Source organism: Eleutherodactylus coqui, chromosome 7, assembly GCF_035609145.1.
Source record: "Eleutherodactylus coqui strain aEleCoq1 chromosome 7, aEleCoq1.hap1, whole genome shotgun sequence".
NCBI lineage: Eukaryota > Metazoa > Chordata > Amphibia > Anura > Eleutherodactylidae > Eleutherodactylus > Eleutherodactylus coqui.
Genome location: NC_089843.1, coordinates 193315376 through 193341830, shown reverse-complemented (window position 1 = coordinate 193341830; position 26455 = coordinate 193315376). Strand labels below are relative to the sequence as shown.

At 43.8% G+C, this 26455-nt stretch overlaps 1 protein-coding gene across 8 annotated transcripts in view; it reads left to right on the top strand.

Moving 5' to 3' along the window:
* Window positions 1-26455, top strand: part of RFX2 (regulatory factor X2) — a 53121-nt gene that overhangs the window by 22377 nt on the left and 4289 nt on the right. For 5 of the 8 annotated variants that reach the window (XM_066574168.1, XM_066574170.1, XM_066574175.1 and 2 more), the window contains exons 2-17: window positions 455-567; window positions 1736-1825; window positions 4430-4506; window positions 6689-6947; window positions 11153-11227; window positions 12904-13085; window positions 15733-15852; window positions 16277-16392; window positions 16493-16611; window positions 18168-18277; window positions 19875-20026; window positions 20790-20887; window positions 25134-25283; window positions 25362-25570; window positions 25666-25819; window positions 26085-26127. In XM_066574168.1, the coding sequence (XP_066430265.1) occupies window positions 463-567; window positions 1736-1825; window positions 4430-4506; window positions 6689-6947; window positions 11153-11227; window positions 12904-13085; window positions 15733-15852; window positions 16277-16392; window positions 16493-16611; window positions 18168-18277; window positions 19875-20026; window positions 20790-20887; window positions 25134-25283; window positions 25362-25570; window positions 25666-25819; window positions 26085-26127 (2059 nt within the window). In that variant the 5' untranslated portion in view covers window positions 455-462. The remainder of the gene's footprint in view (window positions 1-454; window positions 568-1735; window positions 1826-4429; window positions 4507-6688; window positions 6948-11152; window positions 11228-12903; window positions 13086-15732; window positions 15853-16276; window positions 16393-16492; window positions 16612-18167; window positions 18278-19874; window positions 20027-20789; window positions 20888-25133; window positions 25284-25361; window positions 25571-25665; window positions 25820-26084; window positions 26128-26455) is intronic. The other 3 variants (XM_066574174.1, XM_066574172.1, XM_066574171.1) reach the window with 2 other exon arrangements.

Here is a 26455-nt window from a genome sequence, read left to right as displayed (position 1 = left end):
GTTTGGTTTTTCTTCTATCCATCATTGCCATGAAAATGCTAGGAAAGTGTTCAAAATATTGGAACCTGCTGTTCGTAGACGCAAGAGCTGCGGGTCCTGCTCATGCCGGCGGCTGTAAGGTGGAATGGACCTAAGGGCCATCTGCTGTTCTACCCATCAAAATGACAAAAAACACAATCAAAACTTCTCTACTTTTGACGTTCATCTGCATGTCAGCTGATATCCCGCCGTCTAGGCTGGGGCGCTGGTCTGCCCCATGGTCATTACTTCATTCCCACCCCCCAGAAGTGTCAATGATACGAGCTGCTCTTACTTGATGATAATCTAGTTTTTAGAACTGATTTCTCTTTGCATTATGTGGGAATGTTTTACAATTATCCTGTCCTCTTACTATAATGAAGGCGATCGCTTTAGCTTCTGCTTTGTGACTAATGTCCTTGTCTCCATTGTCTAGCGAGCACCATGCAGAGTTCAGACAGCGGCTCAGATTCTGCCACTTCGGTTGCGTTACGGACCTCGGCTTCTGCTCAAGCACCGGTGGTTCAGCCCGTCCCAGCTTCTCAGCAGGTAACGTGACCCCCATGATCTCTAGATGCATGTTGGATCCTAATGTCCTTTTTAAAAGTGGGTTACATTAAGAAAGTCTCTGGAAAATACTGTAGAGCCACACTCATTATTCAATGGTGGATCTCTTGGGCACCTCAGGGATTCTGCCAGCAGGGCACGCTAAGGACTAAAGGCCCATTTAGACACATCGATTGTTGCTCAAAAGATGTCTTTTGAGCGTTAATTGTTGTATCATTTACAGTGCAAGATAATCGCTCAAACGTTGAGTTGATCACCTTGCGCTCCAAGCAGAGGATACAGCTGTTCCCCGCTCAGAGCGCCTGACTGTTATACAGCCGAGCGCTCCGAGCGAAGGATGCAGAAGAGAAGTTGGGTGTCCCCGCTTGTCTTCTGCATCCAGCTGTTCTCTGCTCCTAGCGCCTGGCTATTATACAGCCGGCCGCTCCGAGCGGGGTATGGAGAACACAGCTGGACCGCTGTTCTTCATACCCAGCCTGTCATCAGGGAGCGGGATACAGCTGAAACAATAGTATCAGCCGTATCCCGCTGTGAATCCCTGATGAGGCTCATTGTTGTCTTTTAGCACGCTGAAAGACAACGATGAGCGACGGCTTAACGAAAACTGCAGGATGTCAGTGCGGTTACACACAATGATTATCGCTCAAAAGATGGCTTCTGAGCGATAATCGTTGTCTAAATGGGCCTTAATAGTTTTGACAGGTGTGCTCCTTTTATTCTTCCAGAGATGAGTGGCATCAGGTGTCTTCAGCCACTTATCCTATACCCCCACCTATTGAAATGTAAATGCTGGTTACAGCCAGACGTTCAATAACTAGATGTTGTATATCAGTGTTCCCCCAACTCCAGTCCTCAGGGACCGCCTACAGGTCATGTTTTCAGGACTTCCTCAGTGTTGTACAGGTGATGTAATTATTGTCGGTGCCTCAGACATTGCTACAGGTGTTCTTACCATAGGATATCCTGAAACATGACCTGTTGGCGGTCCCTGAGGACTGGAGTTGGGGACCCCTGTTGTATATGGGTAGCTTTAGTCTTGCGGACTACAGAATGTGATTTTTAAACTAATGTATATTTAGTCGTAACCTAAAATACCACATAATTTCCACTTAAAGGGTCTTTCAATATGTTAATGACCTTTTCCTTCCAGAGGAGTTTGTCTCAGTCGTCTGGCTCTGCTCCCAAGGGAGCACATGGTCAGGGTGTCTCTGTGCCCAGAGCTCACCAGATACAGCAGCAGGTAAAAGCCCCCAGAAGGTCTGCGCTCCATGTCTGGCTGCTACTAATCCCCCCCAGCACCGCACAGCTGGTGGTTGCATCAGTTCTAACCCGGGGTTGTCCTATACTCAACTGGTTTATAAGCTAATGCACTTGCATTCCGCATCTACAAGTAAATGGAGTGTGATAGCGTGTGATATAGGCAATTGCTGAACTGGGTCTGCATGCTTAGAAAAAAATGGCAGATAGGAGACCAGCAAAACGTGAACTCTTTAACTCCTTAAGGGCCAGGCTGTTTTGTACCTAAAGGACCAGATACTTTTCAGGGATTTTACCCATGTGGTGGTTTTGCTGCGCTTTTTTTTTTTTTTCCCCCCCTTCAGCTACCCAAAATTATTTTTGCTGTGTCCCCCCCCCCCCCCCCCCCCCCAGTGACATATGGGGCTTTTTTTTTTTTTTAAGTATTTCTTTTCACCCCTCCCCCCCTCTCCTGTTTTTAGTTGATGGGGGGGGGGGGGGGGGGCCTAAGAAAAAATAAAATATTTTTTTACATCTATAGTTGCTTTTAAAAAAAATAATGTATGTAAAAAGGATTCCGCATTTTGTTTTGAATGTTTTGACATATAATATGCATTTCGGATTACAGAGAGCATATGCTGACTGTTTTGGTTGGTTTTAGCTTTGGGTCATTTTTTCGATTTATTTTATTTTGCACTTTTTTTTTTTTATTTTTTTTTTTAAACCTCTCTCCCCCCATGACATCATGTATGACCTATGGGGGACATTCACGTGTTGTTGTGTTTTTGTTGTTTTTTTTAATTTTTTTAATCTGACACATTTCCACTGTAACTGGGGCATTCATAAGGGCCCCAGCTACAGGGGAAACCTTTCCCTTTAGTGACAAGTCACCAGCAGAGCTGATCGTGCTGCTAGGACCCTGTAGCTCAGCTGTAACGGGGGCAGGTGGTCACGTGATCGCCTGGACGCGTAGTGGAAGAAATGCTTCCACTTTTACTTCTTTGTACAAAGCTGTCATTGACGCTATGTACCCAGGAAAGGAGAAGGCAGAGAGGTTAAAAACAGCTTCTCACTTCTCCTCCGGGGTCCTTGGCTGTGACAACCCGACCTGCTCCTGCTTGATTGCTGCAGCAGGGGCTTGAATCCTGTGCCGTACATTTGATATCTGCCAGGATTAAAGCCCAGGACCAAACACCATATATTTACCGTGCTTGGTCCTTAAGGGGTTAAGGAGACTATTGCTCTAGTTGTCATAATCTTGACTTTCTTGTCAATCACTTCCACAGTTATTAACTAGTTAGAGCCGCTGATGGGGGGAGGTTACTGTGTATCGGGTTGTCAAGCCCCTACATACATTCAGCAAACTCTAAAGTTGGCTGTAAGGGGAAACTATGTGAAAGAGCTCTGCAGTGAAGGACTCGACCTGTAGTACATCTACTGTGTCCATCGATGATTACTTTGCAGGTAATTGTGATCCCTTATCCCAATGTTAGTTTCTGTTGAGTTGTGGACAGGATGAGTCTTGCAGTGATGGGAGATGTGTTTTATGCATTGTATCGCGTTCATTATTTTTAATTGCATTGAACAAAGCTTTTAATGTTGCTTTTAAGGGTTTTGGCCACTAACAAGCTTACACCGCTCTGGTCTTGTGTGCAAATGGCAGGGAGACGCTGCTGCCAGCTAATGTTACAGCTGTTCTGCATCTGCATGACTTCTAGGTCTATTGTATATTGCCACGATATACGATTACACTGTAATATATGTGCGTGTGTAATATATAGAATTGTCTAGGCCATGAATAAATAGGGGGAGAATTATTAAGACTGACACTTCATTTTAAATTCTGGCCTTAATTATCCCCATGGGTGCATGGTGCTCCTGATGCATGAAAGCGCACACCTCTTCATATATGAGGCTCAGCTCAGCTCCTCCTTAGCTGACGTAGATTTCAGGTATAATTAACACCAATTCCTGACGTAAACTATACATAAATATATTTGTTTGGGGTGGCCAAGCCCATGCCTAACAAACCACGCCCCCTTTTTGGGAAAGCAGCGTACAGTGACGTACCTGTCACAAAACTTTTGCTTGAGCGATACTTATGCCAAATTTTGCTACTTCTGTGCGCCAAAAATTGAATGCTGAATCTCCCCCATAGTATAATGTATAGATATTGTGTGGCATATTACATGGATTTTTGACACAAACCTTTTGTGACTATTTGAGTGGTATGCCACTCTGCGCCACTTTTCCATAAAGGGGTCATGACTTGTCTGAAGTCTAATGTAGCTCCTAGGCAGTGTAGATTTCTGTGTAGACCCTCCGAGATGTGCCCAATGTATGAAGAGGTGTGCGCTGGTCTTAATTAATCTCTCCCTAGTTGTTCAAACAATCTGTTTCAACCAATGATCCTCTTCCGTGCTTTAGGCCAGGTTTAGTTTTTGTTTTTTTTAAAACCTTTTTCTTGCTCATTACGCTCATATTACCTAATGCATGTACAGAGTAATAGTCCAACAATAAATCTATTCCCAAGGACTTACCTGTTCTGAAATGTTGCGCACGCACTATACACCCAGAGATGATAGAAAGTGTGTGTGTGTCATTGCAGGTGCAAACTGTCCAACATGTCTACCCTGCACAAGTGCAGTATGTGGAAGGAGATACTGTGTACACCAATGGCGCTATGTAAGTATTCTCTATTGCTGTTTGTCCAGTCATTGTCTGTAACATATATATATATATATATATATATATATATATATATATATATTATAATCTGTTATTGCATACACACTCAGTCTCATGGGAAGTTGTCGGATGGATTGAAACTTTCTCTGTGTGATTTGTAACGTTAATATGAGTAAGTGATTACAATATCAGAGCAAAAGTATCATTTCTTGTGGAGAACTGACCCCTTGTAGAGAGGCTCTAGCACCCTCTTGTACCACCTCTAGCAGGGATGCAAGATGTAATACAGGCCAGCATGGGGGCTATAGTACCCTGTTATACCGCCTCTAACTTGGATACAAGATGTGATACAGTGAAAAATGGAGGCTCTAGTACCCTGTTGTACTTCCTCTAGCTTGGATATGTGGTGTGATACTGGGGGATCATGGAGGCTCGTACCCTGTTGTACCTTGGATATAGGATGTGATATGAGCATGGAGATTCTATTACCCTGTTGGGCTGCCTCTAGCTTGGATGCAAGATGTCATACGGTGGGTATGGAGGCTCTAGTACCCTGTTGTACCTGCTCTAGCTTGGATGTAAGATGTGATGTGGGTGGGCATGAAGGCTCTAGTACCTTGCTGACCCCTCCTCTAGCTTGGATACAAGATGTGGTGTGGGCGGACATGGAGGTTCTAGTACCCTGCTGTACCTCCTCTAGCTCAGATACATGATTTGATAGTTAGCCATGGAGGCTCTAGTACCCTGTTGTACTTCCTCTAGCTTGGATATGTGATGTGATGCAGGGGGATCATGGAGGCTCGTACCCTGTCGGGCCGCTTATAGCTTGTATCCAAGATGTGATGCAGTCATGGAGGTATTTATTATCCTGCTGCCTCTTGAAAGCTGCCATGAGAGGAACACATTTGGCTGCAGAATGTCCTTGACATATTGCTGAGCTGTCATTGTCCCTTGTACCACTACTAGGGGGGACCCACCATCGTGTGAGATGGCCCCCACACCACACCAGCAATGGGGGCAGGATTGAGGTGCTCACCCTGAGGTCTCCAGACCCTAACACAGCTTTCGTCAGCACCCACACTAAACCTAAATTTGTTCCTGAAGACAATCTGGTTCCCCTTTGTAGCATCAAGTTTTGTTGTCCATGACACCACTGCAAATGAAGTCAGCAATGGGTGTCAAAGGCTTTACACTTGGGCCATGAGACCAAATGTCCTTTGAGCACCTGGAAATGGCTCCGACATACTGTGGCCTGTAACAATGAAGTTCGTGGAGCTGCTTGTCAGATGATCCTCTCTACTGGTGGCCTGTCGGGGGAGTCCTGACCCCAGTGACTTTGTGTGCCCTCACACATCCACTGGTCCCAACACCTCCTAACAGTCTGGTCAGACACGCCTCTCTACTGGTGGTCTGTCAGGGGCGTTCTGAGCCCGGTCACCTTGTGTGCCCTGATCCACTGGTCCCAACACCACCTAACAGTCCGGTCAGAACGCCCCAGTGGGGACAATTCCCTGATACGACCATCCAGCTTCTCACATCCCAATAATACGCCCCTCTCAGACTCTGGTAACTGGTGACATCTCTGCGTCGTAGAGGCGTCTAGTGGTCAACAAGCTCTATACAAGTGGAAGAAGAGGTCACTACACACAAGGAGCCTCCGAGAGCCTTTTATAGGACAAGGGTGAAACCACTTTTAGGGCCTCCGGTGACAAGACCGTTCATCTAATCACACCACAACTCTCATCATTTACCGATCTGCCTGAGATGGAACTGCATGCTGGGTTTTACAGCAAAATGACAACTTCTGGGATGGAGTGTTTTTGACGAAGTGTGTGTACTAAAGTAGTTCCTGCATAATACACAGGCTTCCACATTCTCCAGTAAATAAGAGGAAATTAGAAGATCAGAAGGGAAGTGGGTGGGTGGGCAGAGAAGACCCGCGTATATGAGATCTGTAGAATTAGCCCAGTCCTACAAAGCTCAGTAACCAGATGCGTTTAATACTGAATGTTTTTCTTCAGATATCTGGAAGCTGCAAACAAAATGTAAAGTGTGGGAAGGGCAACATGTCGTCACGGCAAAGTAGCTGATCTTTGTGTCTAACTATAAAGTATTTGTTTAGGCTCATGTTGTATGCTGCATTTTACCTGAATTCATGCCTATTAACTTTCATCCACAGCCGAACAGCTTACTCCTACAATGCCGAAGCGCAGATATACGCTCCGAGTAGCGGTGCCTCTTATTTTGATTCTCAGGGCGGAGGTGCCCAAGTGACCACTGTGGTCTCCTCTCCCACAGCAATACCCTCCCACAGTATGGTGGGCATCACCATGGATGGGAGCCAGATCATCTCTAGTTCTGGAGCATACCTGATCCACGGCGGGCTGGACAATTCCCGCCATAGTTTATCTCACACTTCTCGGTCGTCGCCTGCAACGGTGCGTATTTATAATGTGTGGTTCTGTTCCTTTTGCTTGCTTCCTACAGTGTGTATCCTTTAACAATAACCATTCCTCTGTAATAAAGTGTCAGACTAGACCTGTGCATGCCAGCTTACGGCAGCATCGAGTTCAGGATGCAGGCATCAGCTGCCTCTTGCTGAACGGGCCTTGCTGACTGGGAGAATGACTGACCGTTATATAGATATCAACATGCTTGAAATCCTGGCGTTCTTCTTATAACTCGTTCCTGTTCTAAGTCTTGTATGCCTGTGTCCGATTCCTGTGTCCACAGGCTATAGTGGGCCTTATTCTATATCATTTAAAGTCTCCAAGCATCACAGATTAAAAAGTGCCACAACCCACCTGAGCTCGTATGCGAAAACAAATGCTTTTGCCAAGATTAAGATGCGGTATCGGAAGTAGGTCTGATCTCAATGGCAGGTCTATTCGTCCCTAATTCTGCACCACTGTTGGGGACAAACAGGGACAGTTTCTCTGCTACCATCTTGTTCAGTCCATTGATTTATACCTGCCACTTGGGTAAGACCTGCTTCCAGTACCACATATTTATCTTGGCAACACTTTGTATGTGGCCCCAGGTGGAGAGTGTTTAACAGCAGTTGAGGCAAGATGGCTGCCCTATAGCCGTGTACGGAAAACGCAATTTAAAAAATCGAATTGTCAGAAAATATCAGCCTGTGCATCATTATATTGGTGATGCAATCCCCTTAGGGCAGTTTCACACCCTGCGTTTTTCAAAAACGAGACGCAGCTTTTCCCTGGCAGTGTGCGCATCTGTTTAGATCTATATGAACGTTTCCAGAATTTTGTAAATGCGTCGTATAAAAACTGACTCGTATTGTCAGTTATTTCATGTAATTGGCGCTGTTTGGATTTGATGGGAACGTAACATCACAAAATGATCTTTTTTTCCGGTAATGTTATGGCACGCGTGGATTTTTAGCTTTAAAGGGGTTGTCCCGCGCCGAAACGGGTTTTTTTTTTTTTTAAACCCCCCCCCCCCCCCCCCCCGTTCGGCGCGAGACAACCCCGATGCAGGGGTTAAAAAAACCACCCGCACAGCGCTTACCTGAATCCCGGCGGTCCGGCGTCTTCATACTCACCTGCTGAAGATGGCCGCCGGGATCCTCTGTCTCCATGGACCGCAGGGCTTCTGTGCGGTCCATTGCCGATTCCAGCCTCCTGATTGGCTGGAATCGGCACGTGACGGGGCGGAGCTACACGGAGCTACACGGAGCCCCATTCAGAAAAGAAGAAGACCCGGACTGCGCAAGCGCGGCTAATTTGGCCATCGGAGGGCGAAAATTAGTCGGCACCATGGAGACGAGGACGCCAGCAACGGAGCAGGTAAGTATAAAACTTTTTATAACTTCTGTATGGCTCATAATTAATGCACAATGTACATTACAAAGTGCATTAATATGGCCATACAGAAGTGTATAGACCCACTTGCTGCCTCGGGACAACCCCTTTAATCATTTGGGATTCATTTTAATTCTCCATTTCACTATATATGTTAACCCCTTAATAACACTGCTTATTTTGGAGATGAAAATGCAGCCATTTTGGGGGGATTTTCACCTCCACTTCACATTTTTTTTTTTATTATTGGTACCATGTTTGGGTACTTGTATTGTAAAACTTCTCACCCCACACTTATATTAAAGTCAGCATTTTTATTTTTTGTTTTTACAATGTTAATCATACAGCATGAATGATGCAATAGATTTTTCTTTCTTTGCGGATCAGTACGCTTATGTCGATACCAAAAATATTATAATTTAAGGTATTTTTTTTCCACTTTTACACAATTAAATCAATCCTTTTTTTGCTTTTTTTGGAAATGTTTTTTTTCTGCTGTGCAGGATGAATTTTTTCTAAATTTATAGTACAGGTCACTATAGTACCAAATATGTGGTCTTTTTTTGTTTTTAATACAGCATTTTCCCCATAAATAAGATGCTGTCTTATATTAATTTTTGCTTCAAAAGAGGCACAGCGGTTTATTTTCGGGGGGTGCCTTATACCCACCTAGCCGCCGGCGTATGTCCCTCGTACTGGTCCCCGTGCTGCTGCAGTTTTCAGCGCTGACAGGATTCTCTTCTCCTGGTAACAGGCTTTAAATACCGTGCCTCCGGTAAGCGCCGTGATTGGTTCATCGAGTGCCGGCTTTGATTGGCTGGGGTGTTTTTTTTGTTTTTTTTTATAGCAGTTTATATTCTTGTTGGGGACTTGAACCAAAACAGCTGTGATCGCTATGATCAGGCATTGTAGGACTTCTATGCTGCAATGCCTTAACGCTTGTTATAATGATCCTGGCAGGCTGGGATGCCAGTATTGGCACTCCGCGGTTACGTTGCTCTCCCTCTGTGAACCCATTACATAGATCACACCATGTAGGTGGTTAATGGCTGAGGTCGCTGTCCTTATGTACCACCACTGTTGCAGCGGAAAGCTGGCTATCTGTAACAGCCGACTCCCGCTGTCGGACGGCGCGGGCTCAGCTTTTGATCCGTTGCCATCCACAGGGTGTAAGTTTACGTCCTGTTGCATTACGTACCCCACAGACATGATTTAAACTGGCGACCTGTGGCGTTAAGGGGTTTAAAAAAAAATAAAAAAATTGCCACGAAGCTTATAGGCTAACACTTTCTGTTCTCCAGACAAGATGACAATAAAGAGTAGCACCTATAAAGCACACAAGATCTACCATTCACAATTGGTGATGCACACAGACCACCTCCTCCCCCTCTCTGCACATGTCACAGAGCATGCCCACAATACTTCCCCATAGACCTTCTGCCTATTGTGTCTATGGTCCATTAGGCTGCTATACAGAGCAGGAAGTCTCTAGTGGCCAGACAAAAAAAAAATCAATACCTTGAAATTTTCAAACACAAATTTTAAGATTGAATACAAATAAATCCTGCCGGCGTTTCTAATATATTAAATGGTGTTTTCTGACTGTTCCACCTTATAAGTAGTCTTCCAAAGCCGCACAACAGCAAAACAGAACTTGTGACTTTGGAGGCTTAAGTTCAGAGTATCTCCACAAGTGGGCGACACTTTCTTATGGAAGAAAATCAATAATGACCTTCTAATACAATTTCTATAAATGTGTCCCCGTGTTACCGGAGCCTCAGTCACTTTATATTGTATTGGGGGCTGGTGGCCATTTATAGATTAGATTTATAGTGTAATTTCCATCCCGGTGAAGGGGTTACCGGCCATTCCTGGCAGCCGTGTCAGGAAGTAGTTGAGGCTGTGTATACACTCAGTGTCGCATCCAGTCCCTCCCCTAGAAGTTGTCAGATGGATTAAACATTATCTCTGTGATTGTAACGTTGATATAAGTGATTACAATACCAGAGCAAAAGGAAAACTGACCCCTTGTATGGAGGCTCTAGTGCCCTGTTGTACCGCCTCTAGCTTGGATACAAGATGTGATACACGTTGGGCATGGCAGTTATAGTACCCTGTTGTACCACCTCTAACTTGGATACAAGATGTGATATGGGGGGGGGGGGGGGCATGGAAGCTGTAGTACCCTATTTAGTGCGTCTAGTTTGGATACAAGAATATGATATGGGGGGGCATGACAGCTCTAGTACCCTGTTGTACCCTCTCAAGCTTGGATACAAGATGTGATATGGGGGGCATGACAGCTCTAGTACCCTGTTGTACCACTTCTAGCTTGGATATACAAGCGGAAGAAGAGGTCACTACACACTAAGAGCCTCCGATAGCCTTTTATAGGCCACTTTTAGGGCCTCCGGTGAAAAGACCGTTCATCCAATCACCCCACAACTTTCATCATGTACATATCAGCCTGAGATGGAACTGCATGCCGAGTTCTGCTAGAAAACCAGTTCTTCTGGGGCCGGAGTGTATATGGAGTGGCTGACATGGCACTTGGTAAATGTATCCCCCGTTGCCCATGTAATGCTGCGGACCAGCGTTGCTGCCTGTTCTTGTATTGATCTCTGCACAAACCCGTAACCGTCTGTTCCCTAACAGTGACTGTTATTAAGCATCTGCTTCTTCCAGTGTAATAGTGCTGCAGGTTCTTCTATCAGTGCATGTGATGAGAGCTTTTTCAGCCCGTATTTTCCCATTCTTGCCCCTACGTAATCAGGGCTCTGTCTGACGTTTCCTCTGTTTTTTGCATGCTTTCTCTGTAGCTTGAAATGGCGATTGAAAATCTCCAAAAAAATGAAGGCATCACCTCTCACAAAAGCAGCTTGCTCAACAGCCATGTAAGTCCACTTCTAACTTCACAGCGTGCCCCCAGGAGGTCCCCTGCCTGTCCTAAGCTTTCCTGGCATGCTTGTTCATAGCTCTTGCAGTGTGGTAGTACCCCGTGGCTCCTGTAGGACGGACGGAAGGTTATTGATGGGACGGAAGCACACTTGGCTCCAAATAAGATGGTAGCAGTCTTCAATTGTCGAAAATCATCTTTGATAGTTTAGTGCTTCCCTCAGAGAACCACGAGCCATGTAGAATACTAGTATGTGGAAGCGGCCAGGGGACACGGAGGCCTCCTCAAGCACTGGCCTGGCCTCTTCTGCACAGAAGTCTTGAGTTCGGCATCTGACCACATACTGCCAGTTGCAGAAGCTGGCTAGAATTGTGAATGTCATTTGACCTCTCGGCAACACTGGACCTTTTACTGTTAGTAAAACGATATCCCTGAAACTGGAAGAAAACTACTGAGGCGCTCTGACCAGTAGAGCACTTCTACAGTCCTTCGGATTATGTCTGTAGTTGTCTCCACTGAAGGCGGAACACTGCCACCTGCTGGTCACAATACAAACTCAAGTTTACAGTTTATGTGGGTAATTCAAATATCCTGGAGTACCTGACAGGTTTCAGGGTTTTTGTACCACTCCTCTGACAATGTAATCGGGCCTCTGGAGCGTTTTCTAGCTCCTTCTATAAGCCAATGTAATGTCAGTTGGCAATTTAGTTCTTGGACCTATTTAGGCCATTACAAAATATGGTTTTGTAGTTTTACCATGTAATGCGAAGGTCCAAATAGAAGTATGATTTAATGTACTTCCAATTTGCAGAATTTCCAAATTTCCAATTTTTTTTTTAAATTTAAGATTGAAGACTGGTACCGCTTATTGGAGGGAAGTGTCAGAAAGGAAATGTCTGACCTCTGCAAGGAGAAGGGCTCGGGGAGGGCACCCGGGATGCTAACAGCATGACAAGCACCAATGCTCTCCTCCCTATATTGAATATGCAGAATGTAAATTAACACAGAATCTCTTACTGTCTGCTTGGACTTGTGAGCCCTCCCTTCAGACCGGGATACTTCTGCCAGAAATGTACCGTGCATTCACAAATTACTTACTATTAGATATGACAAGTTTACAATTGTGTCTATGACCTTTAGTAGTTACTTTTAGGACAGTATGGGAACACTCTAATAGAATACTGTAATTAAAGAGACTTTCCCCATGTTTTTGGCCCTCTCTGAGAACAGCATACAGTAGTGCCTGTCACACGGATTACAGTGATATGTCTGCTGCGGGATCTGTGCAGGAGTTTGGGAGAAACCTGCATTTTATTCGTAGCAGCACATACATAGAGGACTACTTAAAGTAGTCCTGCATATTCATGAGCTGCAGACTAGCCACACCCACCCTACCCTCAAGCCACTGATTGGGTGTTGGGTGGGTGTGGCTAGTCTGCTGCTCATGAATTTGAAGGACTGGTTCTGTGTCTGGCTGCTACTAATAAATTAAGTTTCTTCCAAACTCCTGTACAGATCCCCAGAGCAGACATATCGCTGCAATCAGTTTGACCAGGCACTACGTTATGGAGCTCTCAGAGAGGGGGAAAAAACATGGTGACCGAGCCTCTTTTAAAGTATTATGAAGTATTTTTTGTGTTTCCTCCTTTTCATCCTCTCTCGTTATTTCCATAGCTTCAGTGGCTGTTGGATAACTATGAGACCGCAGACGGTGTGAGTCTTCCCAGAAGCTCCCTGTACAACCATTATCTGCGGCATTGCCAGGAACACAAGCTGGATCCAGTAAATGCTGCTTCATTTGGCAAATTGATACGTTCTGTGTTTATGGGGCTGCGAACGCGACGTCTTGGCACCAGGTAGGTATAGGACATTGGGTACTTGTGTTAGGCTGTCGCACCACATTGACACTTGTAAAATAGGAATATCCTTTTGGCCCTTAGGGCAGTTCTTTTCAGTTCTGCTCTACTTGATCTTTACACCCCTTGTATGCAATCACTGGGTATCTTACTGGTACTCAAGTGAGATCCGAAGAGCGCTGCAGGCACAGCGTTGTTACCTAGTTCACCATTGGCATTCTCTGCTCTGGGCTTCAGCTGATTAGGGAATGCCATGTTTGTGGGTTCTGTTGTCCATAGTTTATACATATGCACAGTGGGCCAGCATACCTTAAAAGTTGGACAAAAGTGGAATTGTACGAATTTAATGGTCAAAATTGGTAGTTTTAGGCCGCCTGCAGACGGGCAGCTCGAATCCGGCGAGGAGCTGACCTAAGCGACTGCAGGGACCAGCGTGTACTCACCCGCAGCTCCGGCTGTTTGATGTGCCGGCTTGCCGGGCAGCCGGCGCATGCACAGACCGGAGCCGGCGGCGGGTGAGTGACGTTTCTGTGCGGGGCTCTTGGGCTGAAAATCTCGACTTATACTCAAGTGTATACGGTATTTAAAACTTTTTATGGATTTTAACCCCTTAAGGACATGGCCTATTTTGGCGTTGAGGACCAAGCGATTTTTGATATTTTTTCATCTCCATTTTTTAAAAGCCATAGCTTTTATTTTTTTCATCGACGCGGCCGTATAAGGGCTTTTTTTTTTTTTTTTGTGTGGCAAACTGTAGTTTTGTTACCATTTTTGGGTACATAGACTATATTGTAAAACTTTTTTTTTTTTTTTATGATCGTAGGGAGAGAAAACGCATCAATTCTGCCATTTATTTATTTTAAAGCGTTAATTATGCAGCATAAATGACACACTACATTTTTTCTGCGGTCGATACAGTTACAACGATACCAAAATTCTTATATTTTTTGGGGGGGGGGTCCACTTTTCCACAATAAAAACCCTTTTTTTGGAAATTATAATTTTTTTCTAAAATTGTTGCATTCAAAGTCCTGTAACTTTTATTTTCCCATGGACTGCGCTCTGTGAGAGCTTATTTTTTGCAACACGAGCTGTAGTTTTTATTGGTGCCATTTTGGGGTACATATGTTTTTTTTTAATCACTTTTATTGCCTTTTTTTTGGGAGGCAAAATGCTAAAACTTTTGCCTCAGGTTTTAGCGCTTTTGAAATGCTTTTTGCCGTGCAGGATAAAAAGCATGTTTGATTTATTGTACGGGTCTTTACGGACACGACGATGCCAAATATGTGGGATTTTTTTTAATGCTAATATGAGAAAAAGCATGAAAAAAGGTTGTTTTTTTAACCTTTTTTTTTTTTTTTTACATTTTTATTTTTTGTACATTATTTCGAAAAAATTTTTTTTTTTATTACACTTCAGCACTGATGATCGCTACGATAAGGCATGGCAGGACGTCTCTCCTGCCATGCCTTATCGCTTATTACAGCGATCATAGGCAATGGCAATACAGGATGCCGGTATCTGGCATCCTGTTGCCATAGCAACCAGCCGGGCTCTCTGCGATAACATCGCGAGAGTCAGCTGAAGTCACAGAAGAAGCGTGCTCCCTCTGTGAACCCTTTCCCTGCCGCAATCTACTTAGATCGTGGCAGGGAAGGGGCTAACAGCGGGGGTCGCATCTCTGATGCACTACTAGTGACAGCCGGCTCCCACTGCGGGATAGTGCGAGATCGGCTATGATCTCGCGATATCCCTATGACGTAAGGGTACGTCAGTTTGCAGGAAGTACCCCGCTCCCATGATGTTCCCTTACGTCATGGGGAGGGAAGGGGTTAATGGATTTGGCACGTTAATGCCTAATTAACTAAATAATCTTACAGATCTAGTTATGTTATCTTGCAGAAATATATTACGAAAAATTCTACAATGCTTACTGTTCAGTACTGCGCGGCGCAGACAGATACGCATTTGGTACATTATTTGGTACATCTGAACACTCGTCATTATCGGAGAAAGTATATTGTAACTCGGTATTCTGCAAGCATCAGCAAAAATAAATGACAGTATCCTTTTAAATACATATGAATGGTTATTTTAATAAAAAATATTCACCAGACTAGTCCAGACTACTTTTGCAGGTCTAGTGGAAAAACAAGTATCCATATGGAAAGAGCTCCTATTTTTTGGTCCATTTATCCCTATTTTTAAGAAACGGATAATTTTAATAGCAAACTAATAAACAGAATTCTGAAATCCATCCTTTAATTAACTATTTTCAGTAATCCCTTCTTATATAAAACATAAATAGCCGTATTACACAGAGATCGGGCAAAACGAAGAATAAAAACAGCAAATTCACGATCAGAAATAGAAGAACAAGATGCGACCTAAGACGATTGCATCAGACGAGTGGTGAGCGGAAAAACCTGAGTCTACCCATCAGAACAGACTGCTCCCTCATCCTTATTAACGCACCGTTATGAGCGCCATTTATCAAACTTGATTTTTTATTTTTTTTTTAGACTTTTGACCACTTTCTTTTTAGGAATTCTGGCCCACAGTGATATGTAGTGAATGTTCAAGTGATTACTTTTCGGTAATTTTCTAAGTGTATACGTTAGGAGTTTCTTCTTCTCTTGTGTAATAGGGGGAACTCAAAATACCACTACTATGGAATAAGATTGAAACCCGATTCTCCTTTGAACCGACTTCAAGAGGACACCCAGTACATGGCAATGAGGCAGCAGCCCATTCATCAGAAGCAGAGGTTAGCGAGCGCTCCATCGTCCTGTGCAGTCTTCAGTACTTCACCTCCCACACAAGTTCTCTGTTGGGCGCTGCTCACATCATGTCTTGGCCATATTTCAAATGTGTACATGTTAATAAAAAAGATATATATTAAAATGTATTGCTTGATGTATTAGTGGGGTAGAGGGGGTGGGCACAGCAGTTTTCAGGACTTCCAAATACCAATTGGGCTATTTAAACACCGCTATTAGAATTGGCAATGCTATTTAATTGGTTAACAGCCACGATCATGGTGAACACCTCGAGTTGCAGCTTTTATGGACCGGTGTCAGCTGTCATATAGCTTCCCGCACACATCCACTGTACATGTACAGCGTTCGTGGCCAAGGGTTAAGGTTCATAAAGGTATATTTTTAGTCTGTTCATTACTGTCTTTTTACTAGATACAGACCCTCACAAAAGATTGAAGGTATGCTGGAAAACACCCCGAACAGCAGCCAGCACACGTCTCCAGAGCAGTCTGTGGCTGCCCAGAGCCAGCATCACCAGCAGTTCATAGGTCAGTGCGGACCTCACATGTAATGGGCGAAGGTGTTCTGGGTATGCATAGTAGCGTGCATGTGGAACAGAGATTTGATGCCATTGTCTTTGTCTTCTAGATATGTCCCACGTGTTTCCAGACTTCCCTGCACCGGATTTGGGCACCATACTCCTACCAGATGGCATTACCATGACCGATATAAAGAACTTGCAGCTTATGTACCGGCGACACTGTGAGGTTAGGAGTCTTGTTTTCTGTGTTTCCCCGACGTAACACGAGCTTCGGATTATTTCCTAGAAGAATTCACAGATTGTCATAACTCCCATATTGCGGTATATTGGTTTCTTTTGTTAGGATGACCCTTGACCCTCCAACAGTTTTGGACCAGCTCGGTTCACTCTGCTGGAAAGGACCTGCGTTTTGTACAAACTTTTTCTACTTCAAACGGCTGTAGCTCCGGCTCTATCAGAGCATCTTTATTACATCAATTATTGATGCAATTTCAAAGCCAGACGAGAAGCATGTTGGCGGTTCTTAGAGACCTGGAGCTATAGCTGCTTGAGGGGGGGTTGCAGAGTTTTCAGCTGTCACATTTCACTAAGCAGCGGAGACTGGGGAAGGGGAGGCCGGCAGCGGAGACTGGGGAAGGGGAGGCCGGCAGCGGAGACTGGGGAAGGGGAGGCCGGCAGCGGAGACTGGGGAAGGGGAGGCCGGCAGCGGAGACTGGGGAAGGGGAGGCCGGCAGCGGAGACTGGGGAAGGGGAGGCCGGCAGCGGAGACACGGGAAGGGGAGGCCATCTCCAGTCTCTCCCTGTCCTAGGGAAGAGGGTGACATGCGTTTTTGAGAGTTATGGATTGTCACATGGGAATTTTTTCATGAAAAATGAGAAATTTCACCATTTGAGCTTGTAGATGCCACGTTCCTTGATTACCACAGCAGCTAAACGTTTTTGCAGAAAAAGTAAAATTTTAAAAATCCAAAAAATTAATGGAGGATAGTTTTTTTTGTTTTTTGTTTTTTATTCCCCCATTTTTCCATGCCTGAAATTGGTTCCTATAAAAACTAGAAATTTTCTTGCAAAATACAAGCTATTCTAAATCTACACTGATAAGAAAATAAGTGTTATGACCGCTGGAACATAAGAGGGGAAATGACTTGCTGTTTCTTAAGGCTAAAATTTTTTTGTCTTTTTTAAGGTTTTAAAAAGCACTTAAAATATGTTTGCTGCAAAACTCAGTTGCTTTGAGATGTAAATTCAAAATCCGTAGTTCAAGTGACCTTTTGCAGGAGTGTTTTTCCAAATTGAATGTGACTGTTGTGGGTTGACGGGGCTGTGTGTCTGCAAATTAACTTTTTAAAATTCAAGCTAAATACGTTACAACAATACAGCAAAGGGTGTCGTCAGCCGCGACGATCCATCACTGCAGCCCTGCGTTTCTCCTGGGCTCTTACAGCGGAAGTCAGGTGACTGTGCCCTGTTCTCCTGACATCAGTGCTCATATCCTGGGCGCCACGATGCCAGGCGTTTTGAACGGAGACAATATGGCCTCTGATTGGCAGGGAGTCACCGTCCTTCTGCTGTCGGCAGAGACTGGTAGAATCGCGGGGCTGCAGCGCTGGATCACCAGGGCTGAGGTCAGTAAGCACCCTTTGTTTTATTGTTTTAGGCCATTTGGCTCAAATTTTAAAGTTAAATTGTAACCGTCCAGCTCCTTTTTAGATCCAACACAACTCATATAATGTAACCTTTTTCACATCCCATCATCTGACAAGGAAAAAATCTTTTTTGCAGGCAACTATCGATGTGGTTATGAACCTACAGTTCCAGTACATTGAGAAGTTGTGGCAGGCGTTTTGGAACTTGAAGCCAACCTCCCCAGATGCTTCTACAACTCTGGCAGGGTGCGAAATCACATTTCATGCAGTAGGATTTTCTATCCTTATTTCAAACCTTGTATAAAGGCAGACGTTGTGACATTTAATAGGATTCATCAAAGAGAGGGTCTGCTGTTTATGTTGAGCCTGTACCAACGTCTGAGCCAGCAAAGGCATAGCTGAAGGCTCAAAGACTTGGGTACAAAGCTTCAGGTTGGCCCTCTTGCCCCCCCCCCCCCCCCCCTCCACACACGCCTAAAAAATACATTCTCACATACACCAAAAGGCATGTTTTAGGACCACATTTATTACATTTTTTTTCTTCTCAAATCTGGCTTAAACTGCCATGAAGACTTCTTAAGGCTATAGCTCCACTACATACACTCCCAATCCTTATGCTACCCCCGATGCCCCTCTCAGTGCCTCCCACAGTAAAAGTGCACCTTTTTTGTGCCAAGCAAAGTAATAGGGCTTTCACACAGTTACTATGGTGAAATTATTACTACAAGAAATAGTGCCTCCTTTCTGCCCCGCACCTTAATATTATCCCTTTTTGCCCAAATAATAATCCCCTTTGTTTTCTCCCACAAAGTAGTAATGCCCGCTTTCTGCACCATAAAAGTAATATCTTTTATGCTCACAAAGTACTAGTGGCCCCTTTGTACCCTTTAATGACGACACAAGTTTCTTCATTTTTTTTTTTTATTTTTGCACGCCATGTATAAAAATAAACAGTCATATTCTGTCCTCTCCTGGGTCCGCACTGACTAGCTGCAGCAGCATGTTTACAGGTATGTCACAGGCTGCTGCAGACAGTGGTGCTTGAACACTGAAGTCTGTGATTGACTGTAGCAGACTGTGAAATCCTGTATATAGGCTATGTGGGCTGTCAAGACAGTAATAGCAGGATGGCAGAGACCTGAGGTGCTAGAGCTACTATGGAGCCAGGACAGGTGCGTATACGATTGTTTATTTTTATACATGGCACACACAATCTTTGTTCATAAAATTTTTTTTAAAAAGCTATTGAAAGTAATAGAGCACCCCTGCCCCCCCCCCCCCCCCCCCCCCCCGTGTGCCTCTTCAACTTTCAGACCCCAGTGTGATCCTCCTCTCTGTAAGGAGAAACTTTCTGAAATTGGGTCCTTACGTTGCATTGAAGCTGTGAGGACAACTAGGAGTTTCAGTTTTTCAATGTAAACGTTCCAGCACTAATGAGCCGTGTAAGGGCTGTGAAGAAGTGCCCATTGCACACTGAGGGATTTCTGACAGACTACACCTCAGGGGTGTACTGCAGTGACACGAAGAAAGCAGCACGTGGTCTGTCATTTATTAGTTGTTGAATCTTCCACTCAGGGAAGTGCAGTTTATTAAAAGCAGAATCATTGTTTTACAGCCAGTCATAAGTCTAGACCGAATGCCGGCAATGTTAGTTGTCCCCCTTTATCTTTTGAGCTCCATGTGGAATTGTAACCCCTGGGACCCCCATTGCTAAGCCACTGAGAACCAATGAATGGTTTTACTGTGGTTTGAACCTAGAAACCCTTGACGCACAATGTAACTTTACATATGTTTTTCAATTGTTGAAGTTGCTCCTTATTTCAACGGCGTTGTCTCATTACAGCGATGAGGAACCCGATGCGGTGATCCCAAAGGATAAACTGATGGTAATGTGTAAATATGAACCCATCATGAGATGGATGAGGAGCTGCGACCACATCCTGTATCAAGCCCTCGTAGAAATTCTCATCCCAGATGTCCTCCGTCCTGTGCCCAGTGAGTAGATGGAATTAATGGGAATATTTTCAGTATTTACCTGGTGTCAGCTTGTGTTTACATGAAGGTTTTATTAACCAATCCCCTTTTGTAGGTTTTAAAACACTAAAGGGGAGGGGGGAGGTTTCACACAAACTGATTTTTGTTGCGGAAACCGCGGTTGTCTTGCTGAAGGATTCGAGAGTGCGAATTGTGTTTTGTTTTTTTTTGTTTGTTTTTTTTTCCAAGAGCTGAACAAAAATCTATTTTAGCGCACATTCCACAAGGATGGCCCCATTGAATTCAATGGATGTGGATGTTTTGCTGCATGTACACAACTAGCATTGCGTATGAGCAGTTGAAGCATTCGCAATGTCAAATAAGTCAGTAGAAAAGCCAAAATACCTGCTGGAGGGAAGAGGGCGCTTTCTTCCGTGCAGACGATACGTTGTACATGGCGTTCATCCGCATAGAAAAACGCTCGTTTCTGCAATCATTCGCAGTTACTTTCGGCAAATGATTAAAGGCCTTCTGCTGCGCAAATCTGCATTCAGAATCCGGCCCGTGTGTGTGTGAGCCCGGCCTTTAATATCTGCAATAATCCTTTCAGTCTACTGAAATCTTAAAATTGCTTTGCTACCTTATTGTAGTCTGATCTTTATGAATTTTTGTAAATGCACCCCCAATCAGCAGGTAATTTGATTAATGCAATCTAAACCTGCCGTCCACCGTGCTTCTACTTTTTGTTTTAAACTTTAATTTCTTTATCTCACTTTTTTCTTAGGTACTTTGACTCAGGCTATCCGAAATTTTGCAAAGAGTTTGGAGGGGTGGCTGACAAATGCAATGTGTGACTTTCCCCAGCAGATTGTCCAGGCAAAGGTAAGGTCACCCGCTCAGACTAGGAGTGTTTGATTTCTTTTCCCGAAATATTTACCCTTTTTCCTTTTCCTTCTTAATGGGAGGGGGGGGAATTTTACTATATATATTTGTCTTCACTTTGCAAATTGGGACAAACGGGCTGATAAAGAGGAAAGTAAGGCCACTCTCGCACAGCCCACTTCAAAAGCCGTGCTACACGCTGCAAAACTCCTCCATTGATTGCAATGGGGCTTATCAGACTAGCGTTCGAGCGTATCCTTTCTAACATCACGTTTTTCGAGCAATGTCTGTTTTATTTTCAGGCGTTTTTAAATGCAAAGCGTCGCCCATTGATTAAACTCTTAGATTGATTTTTGCCATCACCACATCCTTAACGCTGCAGGACGTACAGTTTCTTGCAGCAGACACCTGCCAGCAACAGCTTCGATAAGCCATGTGGCTCATCGAAGCTGTTAACCTCTTAAATGTCGCTGTCAATTCTGACAGCGGCATTTAAATCCCCCGGCCGATGTTCTGGGGTCCCGTATGACCCTCTTGCGATGAGATCGCAGGGAGCCATGCGGGTGGTATGGCATCCGGGGACCTTCTGAAAAGCCCCCAGGGCTGTCACCCCTGGGGTGGCTTGATAGACTGCCTGCCCGGTTGCAGTAAGATGTAATGCTATGGCATTACATCATCCTGCAGGAGCAATCAAAGCATCGCAGGACGTCCCTCAAGAAATGAGCCCTCGCACAACTAGGCCGACGGAAAAACAAAGTTTTATAGTTGTCAGAAGATGGCGGCAGAAAATAATAATTAAAAAAATTAATATCTTTGAATAAAATAGTACAGCAAAAAAAAAAAACAACTAAGTTTGGTATTGTAGTAATCATATTGACCCATAGAATAGTTATGTCATTTAGTTGCAGTCTGTGCGCCGTAGAAACAAGACGCACCCAAAGATGATGTAGCTTCGTTTTTCTATTTCACTCCACTTAGAATTTGTTAGGTTTTCACTAAATTACATGGTACATTAAATTAAACAGTACCATTAAATACAACTTGCCCGAAAATAATAAGAAAAAAAAAAGGGCCATGTCCTTAAAGGGTTAATAAGGACAAGATTAATGTCCAAGCCTCCTTTTTGTACCCTTGACCTTCACTTTCATTAGAATCCTGATCCCTAGCACTATTCTTCTGGTTGCTCTAACATTGGTTAAAGGAGTTTGATGAGTTTCAGGGTGTGCCATGAATTCACCTATTACTACTGTTGCACCTCAGTCAAAAACCTCATTTTTATTGCTTGGCTTATCCTGAAGCCGATCAGTCCTGGTACAGATATCTTGGTGTAACATCATTTAATTTCCTAACTTTTATTATATTTATTGATAGACTTGCCTGCGGGAGAGGCAAGTAAAAGTGTAATTCATCAGCTTTTCTAAATTAAAATACCTATTATTGATGGAGTGAGGAGATTACAAAACTTCAGACGTGGCAAGTACCAGCAGGGAGACTAATTGTGTCCTCCTGGTTCCGTAAATCTACCTCTGTTCGTCAGACGCTCGCAGATACACATTTTTGGTTTAGCAATAAAGGTGACCCTCCTGACATGCCTTTCTCTCCGCTGACTAACGGTTTGCGGCATATTGTTCACTTAGGGATTGTTACCTCTAAGTCTCACCATTCGCAAGGAAGTATACTCTCCTCCTTTGTTGTTCCTTGGAGGTTGGGCATATTTCGTTGGAATATACAGTATCCTAATAGAGGTGGGCAACTATCGGAAGACTACTAGGTGGATTAGATGGCCATAGCTTGCATTGCAGCAGACCCGACTGCTCTGAAGGTGCTCTCCATGAGAGTTCTGGCTGCTCACTGGGCAAAAAGAACCCCTTTCTCTATGGAGCAGATCTGTAGAACTGCCACTTGGTCTCCATCTTCTATAGACCCTTTAAAAGAACAGCAATTTCTTGAACTTTCCTTTTTTTTTTTCATTCTCTTATCAAGAGCTCTAACTGCTAGGCTGTTAACATAGCCTTATGAGGGATTGCATTTTGTGCAACAAGCTGTATTTTCGTGTTAGTGTGTTAGTGTGTTAGTGTGTTAGTGTGTTAGTGTGTTAGTGTGTTAGTGTGTTAGTGTGTTAGTGTGTTAGTGTGTTAGTGTGTTAGTGTGTTAGTGTGTGTGTGTGTTAGTGTGTTAGTGTGTGTGTGTGTTAGTGTGTGTGTGTGTTAGTGTGTGTGTGTGTTAGTGTGTGTTAGTGTGTGTTAGTGTGTGTTAGTGTGTGTTAGTGTGTGTTAGTGTGTGTTAGTGTGTGTTAGTGTGTGTGTGTTAGTGTGTGTGTGTTAGTGTGTGTGTGTTAGTGTGTGTGTGTTAGTGTGTGTGTGTTAGTGTGTGTGTGTTAGTGTGTGTGTGTTAGTGTGTGTGTGTTAGTGTGTGTGTGTTAGTGTGTTTGTGTGTGTGTTTGTGTGTGTGTTTGTGTGTGTGTTTGTGTGTGTGTTTGTTTGTGTGTGTGTGTGTGTGTTTGTGTGTGTGTTTGTGTGTGTGTTTGTGTGTGTGTGTGTTAGTGTGTGTGTGTGTTAGTGTGTGTGTGTGTTAGTGTGTGTGTGTGTTAGTGTGTGTTAGTGTGTGTTAGTGTGTGTTAGTGTGTGTTAGTGTGTGTGTGTTAGTGTGTGTGTGTTAGTGTGTGTGTGTTAGTGTGTGTGTGTTAGTGTGTGTGTGTTAGTGTGTGTGTGTTAGTGTGTGTGTGTTAGTGTGTGTGTGTTAGTGTGTGTGTGTTAGTGTGTGTGTGTTAGTGTGTTTGTGTGTGTGTTTGTGTGTGTGTTTGTGTGTGTGTGTGTTTGTGTGTGTGTGTGTTTGTGTGTGTGTTTGTGTGTGTGTGTGTTTGTGTGTGTGTGTGTGTGTTTGTGTGTGTGTGTGTTAGTGTGTGTGTTACGAAGGTAAGCCATAATCGTTGTCGCTTAGCGCTGGTTTTTAGCCAACATAAAAACAGTCACCGGGCCATTCAAAATTTACTTGGAAATCGTTCAGTTTTTTAAGTGGTTTGACGTTCTGAGAGGAATACACCTTATACTTGTTATGCATTCCTTGCATACATAACGAGTACATTGTTTACTTATGCCAGAAGAAGACAACAGAATCTGCTGGTAAGATAATCCCTCGCATAAACACACTCCTAGCTAAGCAAACTACGAGTTCTCCTTCTAAAAAGTTTGCTTTAGCTAATGAGGGAAATAGAGCCATTATTTGTACGTATAATTTTTTGCACAAATGTCAATTTGCTTGGCCATTTAAGCAATTATCTTTGCATGTAAAAGGGCCTTAAGCAGCCAACGCTGGCAGGGTTTAATACTGTTGACTTTAACAGTGGAATCTAAATCGCTAACGGCAGCAATCGGAAGTAGCTATGATTGGAGGCGGATGTTGGCTGTTAAAGAGTTGACACCTGCTGGGTATGGAGCAGTCAGCCGGCTGTGCAGTTATAGCAGGTTGTCATTAAGGGGTTAAACACAGGTTGAGCTTGGAGGGGGGAGGGTGGGTTCTTTGCGAGGGAAAACTGTTGCAAGCTATAGCCCTCCTTGGTTTTGATTTCTCTGTTCTGTGTGCTGCTGTCATGGGTTACGGAAAATCCAATTACCAGTAAGTGTAATTCGGCTTTCCTCACAGTCCAGTCTTGATGTTTCTTTGCCCAAGATGAGCACTTACTTTGTTGCATCAGTTGCTTCTTGACAGGTCGTCTAGCTCTGTAGGCACATTTGGAAGTTGGTGATGCACTGACGCATCAATGTCCAACCCGTGTGATGCCATTTCTCTCTCGATATCCCCAATTGTCTTTTTGAGGGTTGGTAATGCTTGTTCTCTGAATTAGAGCATCATCTCATGGAGTTTTTTTCCTTTTTCTTTCACAACTTCCTACCTGGAAAGTCACTTCACCTCACACTTCGTGCAGTCTTATAATTCTCCGAATACCCTTTCCCACGCCAACTACTTACTGAAATGATGATTTATGAAACATCAGATTTTGGAACACTTTTGAAGAATTCTATCCATCTTTACACCAGAAGGCAAAAGCATCAAATATACAATGACAATCTAAATGAGAAATACGTTTAGACAGACTGAAATTAGAAAGCAACTAACAGTATAATCTAATCTTGGAGAAATCTGGCCAGACCCACACCAACGATGGGAAGGCTACAGTATGTCCCAATGTGCACTATTTCTGTATACGTAGTTCTTACATTGACTCTTAGTGATTTCTATTCTCTAGGTTGGCGTTGTCAGTGCATTTGCCCAGACCTTGCGTCGATACACATCCTTAAATCATCTAGCACAAGCCGCCCGGGCCGTCTTGCAGAACACTTCACAAATTAATCAGATGCTTAGCGATCTCAATCGTGTGGACTTTGCCAATGTTCAGGTAGATGCAGTAAAAGTAAGACCTCTGAGAGAAGTTTCTGTGGCACGTGTTCTGATGATTCATCTTTGTTGCGGACAGGAACAGGCATCCTGGGTGTGTCAGTGTGAGGAAGGCATGGTCCAAAAGCTGGAGCAAGATTTCAAGTTAACTCTTCAGCAGCAGAGCTCTTTAGACCAGTGGGCAAGTTGGTTGGACAATGTTGTCACCCAGGTGCTGAAGCCACATGAAGGGAGCCCCAGCTTCCCAAAAGCTGCCAGACAGTTCCTCCTGAAGTGGTCGTTCTACAGGTGAGAACATTCGAAAAGCTCCAGTATTGTTGCGCTGTAGTGGTTGTCACTCGTATTCGACACTAGTCATATTTATGTTTGTCTTTCCTTCACAGCTCAATGGTAATCCGGGACCTCACCCTGCGCAGCGCTGCCAGTTTCGGGTCCTTTCACTTAATTAGGTTACTCTACGATGAATACATGTTTTACTTGGTAGAACACAGAGTGGCTCAAGCTACAGGAGAGACGCCTATTGCAGTAATGGGAGAGGTAGGTAATGATGTGCTACTGTGTTAGTATTCACTTCTGTAGGATTTTATAGGAGGCCTCCATAAAGCTTTCAAGCCAAAACTGTTTGGAGGACTTGTGGTCAAAGGCTAGAACTATGTTTAGGCAGTAGTGACTGATATAAGAGGACACTGACTGAGCCACACAATGGAAATGGAACACTTACCTTTTTGTTACTTTTTTTTTTTTAATTAAATCCAGGAAATAATGCGAGAATATTAATTTATTTTTTATTTCCCCTATTTAGTTCAGTGACCTGTCTTCTATGTCTCCTGTGTTAATGGACAAAGGTGGGTAATGTACGCAGCTTAAATTGAGTTCATTTTGGTAAATAAGTTGTTTTAACCCGTTAGTACCAAAGCCTGTTTGCTTTAGTGTCCAACTAATTTTACTGTTTTTTCTTTTATTTTTTATTTATTTTTTTCTTTCTTCGTGGCTACATTCAAAGAGCCATAACACTTTTCCAACACTGCATTTGATGGCTTGTTTTTTGTGGGACAAGCTGTAATGCAACCCCCACAAATACAATGTTAATTGTATTTGTGGGGGATTAACTTGTGTATTTGTGGCAGTAGAGATTGTGTGATTTATTTCCAACAAGTCAGACATTGTTAATCC